General features: G+C 36.7%; 1 protein-coding gene across 3 annotated transcripts in view; it reads right to left on the reverse strand.

Annotated features, from left to right (window-relative positions):
- The window catches only part of LOC149552354 (putative histidine kinase 6), a 28,994-nt gene extending 20,648 nt beyond the window's left edge, over positions 1 to 8,346 (reverse strand). The window contains exons 1-5 of one of the 3 annotated variants that reach the window (XM_089787899.1): positions 7,933 to 8,346; positions 7,684 to 7,820; positions 5,886 to 6,614; positions 4,963 to 5,199; positions 4,634 to 4,803 (exon numbers count right to left, since the gene is read on the reverse strand). In XM_089787899.1, the coding sequence (XP_089644025.1) occupies positions 4,634 to 4,803; positions 4,963 to 5,199; positions 5,886 to 6,311 (833 nt within the window). In that variant the 5' untranslated portion in view covers positions 6,312 to 6,614; positions 7,684 to 7,820; positions 7,933 to 8,346. Of the gene's footprint in view, positions 1 to 4,633; positions 4,804 to 4,962; positions 5,200 to 5,885; positions 6,618 to 7,683; positions 7,821 to 7,932 lie in introns of those variants that run through there. The other 2 variants (XM_089787898.1, XM_089787897.1) reach the window with 2 other exon arrangements.
- Between the last annotated feature and the right edge of the window lie 896 nt (positions 8,347 to 9,242).

Consider the following 9,242-nt stretch of genomic DNA (forward strand, 5'->3'; position numbering starts at 1 on the left):
ATTCTGGTATTACATTGTAATCCCTTCGACCTGGGACATGCAGCTGAAGTGATCTCCAATTTCCAGGTCAGTTCCTTTAAGATGCTTAACTTAAAACTTACAAATTTTCTAAGGGAAGGAGATAGAAAGATGACAGAAACAAAACCTAAACCTACGGTGATGCACCTGAATTTCGAACCTATGATATTCAAAGAAACTTTTACACTTGAAAACCACAAAACAATGCTTAACTCACACAACTTGCCGTTACCATGCAAGCACATGACTATTTTCTAGAAAAGTCTAAATGCCTACTTGCTCAATAAAGGAGAAGAGAATTTCACAATAATGAACCTATGACATTTGCTCAACACAATCTGCAACCTGAACATTACATTTATCACATAATAGGTGCAAAATAGAGAAACAAAACTTAAGGAAAGAAGATTTTCACTAACAATTTGATCAAGTCACACTACACACAACTCCATAAATGACAAGAAGATGATAAACACTTATTTCAAAATAATCTCCAAGGCATCCTCTAAATATCATCATGAATGAATTACAAAAGAAAATGCAAAAAGGTGCCCAATGGATAGAGAAAAATCACTCAGCGCAAAATTTCTACATAACTAAGAACTCCCTAAAATGAGTTGCAAAACTCATTAAGTGCAATGCTAATTCAACCAGTTAGATCAAATTCAACAAAGAAGCCCAAAAATAGGCCCCCAAACACACCTCCAAAAAACATGTGCTTGATGATAAGGTCAAGCCACATCATATCCCACCATGAAAACTCTTTAAAAATGCACTAAAAGTCTTTAAACCGAATCAAAAGCAACCCCTATATAGACTCTACCATTCCCTAAATTCGCTCCACTTGTCTTCAAACAAATCAAACCTCCCCTTGATGCTTGGAAATTCATAAATACCAACTTATCCTTGTGGACTTAGCCATACGGACACATGCCGACCTTATTTTGCATTTGAAACTTAATATAATAAATTCATAGGCTGATAATAACCGTATCCTCTCAAGTTCCCCAATTTATTTCTCCAATGCCCTAGTCGGCTCACTTTGCTTTCAATTCCAAAAACTAGTATCAAAGGGAGCTTGGGCATTTCATTTTCACATCATCAATCACCTACACGCATGAGAAGAAACATAAGGTATTGATGAGACTTCTATGGTCAAGCATATTGGCATCTTCAAGCATTCAAAGCATTCAAGAATTCATTTGGAGAGTTTCCTCTTCAAGATCTAGCATCCATTCCTGGTCATCAAGGGAGGAGATCTACATTGTGTCTGCTACATTAATTCATTTCTTCTTCTTCCTTCAATCACATCTACATCCATGGCTCCATGATTTGGTATTGACAAGATCTATTCTGATGCATTGCAAGGCAGGAGAATCCCCAAAGGAGATGTCCTAGCCCCCAACAAGTAACCACATAGCGGAAGAATAAAAATAACACAAAGATTTAGATCCAAAATAATGTCAATTCTCATAATATTTACATCCAATATGCCCGGCTGTAAGGTCTTCCAAGTTATGGCCAAATACATACGAAAATACAGCAATCGCTCTACAAGATCTTGCAAGATCCAAACCCTAGCTAGCCCAGATCTGCAATCCGGTAGAAAACCAATAAGAATCTAAACTTGTGCTCGCAAGCCACCAAGCAACCTTCTTGTTTTTCAAGTTGCAACTACTAGCTAAATGAAATTTTATTTTGAAATCTTATGCTGACTTCCTCCATGTCTAACATAAGATTGCAAATACTAGCTGAATGAATGAATTCAGCAGAAGAAGTTAAACAAGAGATTTCAGTTCAAATCAGCTTGTCATCCACACGCAACCCAGTAGCCAAACAGAACCCTTGTAAATGTGCTGATGTTGTAGAAAACAAACCAAGAAGCTAGGATATAGTACTGGAACAAGCTGAATTTACAAACAACACTTCAGTTGACAAGAGCACTGAAAAGACACCCTTACACTTTGTTCATGGTTATACTCTTAAGAGGTGTTACTATGTTGCTGGACATGGCAGATATAAACATATGGCGCTGAAGCAAAATAGTTTGTAGAAAATATTAAAGGAGAGCACAATAAAGGGCATGAACAGCTGAAAAGTTCTGATTGGAAAGAGGGGAAGTAAAATTTCAGATTAGGTGACTCTGTTCTTGCCCATTTGAATAAGGAAAGGATTCCAAAGGGACCCACAATAAGCTCAAATGGATGAAAATAGTACCATGCAGGGTGTTGAAGTGATTGTCAATGAATTCTTAAAAGATAAGAGTTGTCAGATGGAATAGACATTTCATGATTTCTCCCATTTTCGATGTTAGAAACTTGGACCTTCACCAGCAGAGAATCCAATAAGGTTTGAGGTTACAAACTTTAAATTGGAGTAAGTGAATACGCAAGAAGGAAAGGCACGATACTGAAACCATGATCAATTTCAAAATTACCAAGCAAACATGAGGCAAAAGAGTACAATGAATAGCAGTCGAACTTGGAAGGATAAATATTTTTAAGATGCTACTTGTAAGAGCATGTCTGTGATTGTCATCAAAGGCAGTCATTTCCATCAAGTTTCATGAGCAGAAGCTCATGTTTTCTTTACCTATCCATGGTGTCTGATACAAAAGCATCTAGACAAATTAGGTACCTGCACCAACCAAAACAAAAGCTTGTGGTTTAAAAAACATAGAAGTCAATACTCCCTAAATGTGTGCCCTGAATTCACCTGTCTACAGTCTTTAATTTGTAACCTGAACTCACCTGTCTGAAGATCCTTGACTTTTGCCCTGAACTCAGCTGTCAGTGTGCCTGAAGGCTAAATTTATGCTACAACCACAGAAAATTTCTCCAATAGATGATTTTTTCTGTCACTTAATTTATGCCAAAAGTATTTCTTCCAATTTTTAGAAGAAAAATATTAAGCATGAGATCCAAATATTTTTTGGGGAGATAGTGCATTTTCTTTTTAAATCTAGCGTGTTTAGCAGATCGAAAAATCATATTCCCAAAAAACCTAGAATCCAGAGTTTAAGAAAGTTCTAAGGGAAACAGGCAAAAGATTTGATCTGGGTTTATCATCTTATTGAAGGATTCATAACAGCAATATATTTGTGGTCGTGACTTATATTTTAGTAGTCCAAGTTGAGCTAATTGTTTGATGAAATGCCCGATCAAAGTGTTTAGCGTTTTCTTAATAACTAAATGAGTGGATTGCGTTCCAACTGGAGTTTGGCATCTAAAGGTCTAAAGAACTGTCATAATCATCCTCCTGACTGAGTGTTTTTGAATCTTGATATAAAGAGAAGCCTGATTTCGGGGGGGGGGGGGGGGGGGGGGTGGGTGAAGGAGGGAGGGAGGGAGGTAGAGTACAGATAGCTAATTGATATTGAGATCTTCAAGATCTACCATTTAATCACACGGCTAGCATACCTAGAGCATGTATCAAGTTCAGGCAATCCTCATTTGAATCAATAAAAATTCAGTTTATTATATATGTCATTTTAGTTCCATTGTGAGTTGTATTTGTGTTTTACATTTAGCTGCAAGCAATCTTACTCCTCAATTGGACCCTCCAGCCTTGATTTACATTATTATTCTACCCATAGTTCAAAATCTCGTTCTCTGCCTCTTATCAGCAAAAAAAAAAAAAAGGTTCTCGGCAAATATCGGAGATAAATCAGCAACTTCTTGGGAAAATATCGAGAATTTTTAAAATGACGTAAATTTAATTAGAAATGCATTTTTTTGGCAAATTCAATAAGGATATGCATCTAATGAGTCCGTAAATGAGTAAACAAACCAAACAAGCTGACCTAGATATATATAAACGTAATATGTAAGAAAGTTGCATCCTCATGTGGAATGTTGATGGCTGGCAGCCATATTCAGAGACTCTTAACTCTAAAGCAAACTAGAAATAGAAAATTGCCTTTGTAAAAAGATAAGCAAATACAAATGTCAAGTAAAAATATGAAACTAATCTACATCTTCCCCTTCCCCTTCCCACTAAAAAGAAAAAGAATTTAGAAAACTTACTTGTGAATCCAGAATTTTGCCATGAATCCACTTGTGATCTATCTACAAGGCTTCCAAAAACTCTCTCTCTGTCAAAATCCTTCTCCTTTACTCCAAACACTCAAAATTGCAAAACAAACAACAAATGGGCAAGTCACTGGGTGTCCCAGTTTTACTGGTGTTGCCTAAGAGAAGTAGTTAAGTTATCATGAGAAGTTTGTGATTTATTGCAGATAAGTGGCCAACTTATCAGCGAGAATTTGAGGTTTTCACGACTTGAATTTCTCGTGAGAAAACCAAGTTTTCTTGAGGTTTTTTCGTTTTGGAAAAGTTCTCGCGAGAAGTAGAGATATCTGTCACTTCTCGGAGAGATTTTAATCTATGATTCTACCCAAAGAGGTATCAAAAGCCAGACACCTGTAAGTTGTACTCTCAAAAAGTTAAATATATTTGCCAGTTTAAGGTACAGTAAATGGGACAGGATTATCATCCCTTTCACCTGATATATAGGATAAATAGCAGATTATTTAACAAATACTTGTTTCAATCTTCCTTGAGCAACATGTGTTCAGAAGTATGCATAGTATGCGAACGAACTAAAAGTAACTAACCCTGCTGATGCTTGAATGCGTTCCTCTGGTGTAGCATCTAATGGAAGATCAGTATTATAAACAGCAAATGTCAAAACGACACCAAGGTGATTGGATTCTAACAGTCTAAAAGGACTTGTAAGAACACCCTTTCCAGTTGCTCTAGCTCGCAATATGTTTTCACGGTCCTCCTGTATGCACACAAATATTAGGATACCGGAGTCTAACAGATATGTAATGAGAGAAATTGAAAATCTTAGCAGTTTCTAAAAGAAGCAATAATAATTTCAGAAAGGGATGAATTGGATCAACTTTTGTAAACAAAGAAAATGTCAGATGGATAGTCAAACCTCTCCGGACATCATATCAAGAGATTCTAAATAAAAAATTGTCTCCTGTGAGAAGATTGCAGGGGCATATTCATCCTGTATAGGTGATGGCTCCTTGGTTTTCATCATCTTGATTTTCCAACCTTGCTGCTTTTCAAATTGTTCCCTCTCTGAATGAAGAACTTTTTGAGCATAAGCAACACCGCTCAAGAGAGGTCTCTCAAAAGCAGTTCTTGCAGTGTATTCAGCAAATGTTTTCTGCATGGACCAAAGTACGGGAATGAGAATGTAAACAAAATAATCAAATTGATTCTATTTTGGGCAAATCATAAATGCTGAAAGTCAGGGTTGCTTTGTAGTCTGCAATGTCAAGTGAGCATGGAAATCAAAGAAAGGGGTCTTTTTCATGGTGAAGACAAAATTGAAAGAATAATACAAGCAGAAAGCATTTAAGTTTGACTTTTTTGTAAAAGTGACTGCTTCAAGGCTTGACAACTTTGCTAGTGTATTTCCCTAGCATAAGTAGCTATATTTCACACAGTTTCACAAAAGCATCTAAGTCTGACATGTCATGTGAGCATGGAAATCAAAGAAAAGGATCTTTTCATAGTGAAGACAAAATTGAAAGAATAATACAAACTTAAAGCATTTAGGTTTGTGATTTTTTGTAAAAGTGACTGCTCCAAGGCTTGATGATTTTGCTTGCTTATCACCCTAGCACAAGGAGTTATATTTCACACAGTTCCACAAAGGCGTCTAAGTACAGAATCAAACTACTAAACTTAGGAATGATCATCTTTAACCAAACTCCTGCTTCAATACTTGGTCGAGAATTGCTCAAATTATCAAATTTTCATGTACTACAGATATTGTCATAAGTGACAAAATTTGAATTTTCAAAACGATGTACATTATGACACATAAACATAATGATTGATTGCAACCTGATCAATGGCTGACGGATTCTTCCTGTGATGGAATGTTGAAACTAGTATGGCCAATGCATGCACATGATTCATGCTTACAGAAAACTGGTCTTGCAGCATTCGTGCACGCTCATCACACATGCTTGCTAATGTTTCCTTGCGACGTTTAACTATATCATTATTCATTGAATAGAAGATGTGCATCGAAAGCATGGCTGCTCCAAGAACCCACAAAATAAACAGTTTTGTATGCCATGATCTGCCAATTGTCGGCCATTTGGATGGAATCTGCTTTTTGGTATTGCTGACCGTGGATTGCCCCCCCCTCCATTTCATTGCTAATTTTCTCAAACCACTAGTATGGTGGATATTCTTGGTCACTGCATCCCCAATATGAAAGCCACTTCCCTGAGTAAGCACTTGGGCTTCAAGAGAGCAAGTCATACTGTCAGGCAACCATAACCTATATGTCCGGGATAATCATGCAGATAGCTTGGTGAGCATACCAAAACTTACAGTAGAACTCATTCACCAATCATTTTGTCACAGATTGGAATGTGTCGCTTGACTGCTCATATTTAAATACAATAAATAGAACATGAACCGTCATATGACCAATCACTCTAATAATGCATCTACCAAGTCTTTTGTCAGCAACAAAAACTTAAGTTGTCAGCTTCCCTCGTCATCTCAATTACATTAGAAAGCAATGCCACATTGATAATTTCTCTCGAGAATATGCATCACCTGCTGAAGAAGAATTGCATGGAAAATATCAGATACAAGAACATTATATCATGAACCAACATTTGGTATACTTTAAATTTCTGCTTTAGGAAAAGATAAAATCAATTTAACAATTTCAATGAGAAGAATCGAAAACTAATGGCCTCCCCCTCCATGAATATTCAATTTCATTGCAGCCTTCACCTCAAAATTTCAAAACAATTCTAGAACGCTTTTGTGATTGTGATTTTTCTGGAACGCCACAATTTTATCGAGATTATTGTCGAGCCTACTTAGTTTTTCGCTTGCAAAATGAAAACGCAGTTTCTTAAGGTGCTAGTTATCGTTGTTAATAGCGGAATGATGGTAACAACCCAGTACACAGATATACCCATCGACAGCAAAGTTGCTAATTAGTTTACATATATCCGGACAGGGAATAAATTTGCGTATAGTCTTTATTAAAGCATTGGCACGCAGGCTATGTTAAGGTTAAATAAAAAGGTCAAACAACTTAATCAAGCAGTAGAGCATAGTAGACATGATATAGCCAGACTAAAGGCGAGAGCATGTGGTGTGCAACAAGCAAAGAGTGATTAATGCCTGCAGTTCAGTTGCTGGAACAACTACTAGTGGCCTAGATAATACTGGTCGTGGATTCTAATCACACGGTGGCTCTCCATTAAATCTGGCAATAACAAATAGCACGTTACAAAATAAAATCCAAACAACTTGCCAGTTGCCACAATACAAAAACCAAACACTCTTTTAGAATCCAAAAAGGATAAATAAAGGAAAGTTACAGTCCACTGGCAATACAACGTGGAAAAATTCAGTATCCATACAACACAAAGCCAAACAACTTGTCACAATACAAAAACCAAATACTTTTACAGAACCCAAAAATGCTAACTAAAGAGAAGTTACAGTCCAGTAGCACTATAAGGTGGAACAATTCAGGCTGAACTGTGGTTTGACTTGAAGTGAAATGGGTAGCCATTAAAAACAACTGATTCAAAGAATACAGTCACCCATCTCCGAAACACTAAAAACCCAGTAAATTCACGGTCATGAGTTTCGAGTTCCACACCTTTCAACAATGCCAGATGGAGATTATTGCTCTAGGTCTTGCGGAGTGAAAGGAAACTGCTCGTACAGCACGTTTCCGCGAGTGGGCCTTGATCTGAAGCCTCCGAGATCCTATGAAAGAAAAGAATCCCAACTCATCTGCTTCCAAAAATGAATATGCAATCAGAAACAAGGAGCCTAAACCCAAAAAATAACTCATTTGGTCTTTCGCCAAATGCATAAACGATCACAACCCAGAAGCATACCATACCATTTAGAACCAAGGAAAGCTGTTCGCCACGGCTGCTACAGACTCCACTGCAACAATGTCAACGGTAGTGCTCCCCCTTAAGAGCTTAGGGGCACCAAATCCTTCTCTCTTCAAAGAGGAGACTAATAAGATGAGGAATATTAATAATATTAACAATGGAGAGAATGAAAGCAACCAGCTGGATGTCTATTGACCCTTCTTGTGTTGGTGAGTAAAGCCATAAGAGCAAACAACAGCATCTCCCCACCTGCTCCTCACCCCCCTTTCTCCCTCCTGGTGCTTGTGACAGCTGCAGTTACAGCTGAGGGACCACCAACAAACAAACAGTACCGCTAGTTGTTGCAGGCAATGGCAATGGCAATGGCGATGAAGAACAAATGAAGCTGCACAACATTCAATACCTATGGCCGCTATGGTGAAGGGACGAAGGGGCAGAGTCTGAAAGGCCTAAAAAGGAGAAGTCTGTGTCAGGGAGTGTGAATGGAGAGAGGACAAAGGACAAGGCGCATTGGACAAAGCGCCGTTATCTCATCTTCTTACCACAAATTGCAATCATTATCATTAAATCATTCGTTTTTTTAATTTTTACATTCCATTAAAATGCTAGCTCCATATTGGTCAACAGCTGGTAACGATGTTTTGAGTTTCCCCGCGGGGGGACAGACGAACCATTTTACAATATTTTAGCCTTTTTAACGATAGACTACGCCCTCTCTCTCTTTACTAAAGAATAATTGTCGTCATTTCCGGGGTTTGCCCAAGGTCCCTCGTTTCAAAAGAAAGACTTAAAAACAGATTCTCTCTTACACGCTAAAATTGTCTTAATTGTACTTTCCACCTGTTTAGAAATCAAAAGTGCATTTCTGACAGTTTTCTATTTGGTGTTTTTTTGATGTGTTTACATCCATTCTTCTTACTAATAGTTTAAATATTCAAGATTTAGTTTTTTAATTCTTTAGTAGATTTTGTGTATCTAATATTAAACAAGAAAGACCTGAGGAAAAGAAATATTATTTTTATTTTTTATTTTTATTATTTTTTATAGTCAAATAATAAATATGTATAAGTAGTTGGCATTCGCATAGTGTGACAGTTATATTATAGTTTATTGTTTTTATTGTTGAAGTTCAATTCTTTTGTTTGGTAGTGTTATTGTCTTATAAGATTTTATTGATTTATTTGTTGATTTGATTCATGTCTTAATGTATATTCATTTTTTTAATTAAATTATGTGTAGTGAAAAGATTAGTTAGATCTAATTTATATGAATATTAATAAAATAACAGTTTTTAAAATTAATAATTTAATAA

Source organism: Cupressus sempervirens, chromosome 6 (genome assembly GCF_028749045.1).
Source record: "Cupressus sempervirens isolate cs-2001-9-10 chromosome 6, ASM2874904v1, whole genome shotgun sequence".
NCBI classification, from domain to species: Eukaryota; Viridiplantae; Streptophyta; class Pinopsida; order Cupressales; family Cupressaceae; genus Cupressus; species Cupressus sempervirens.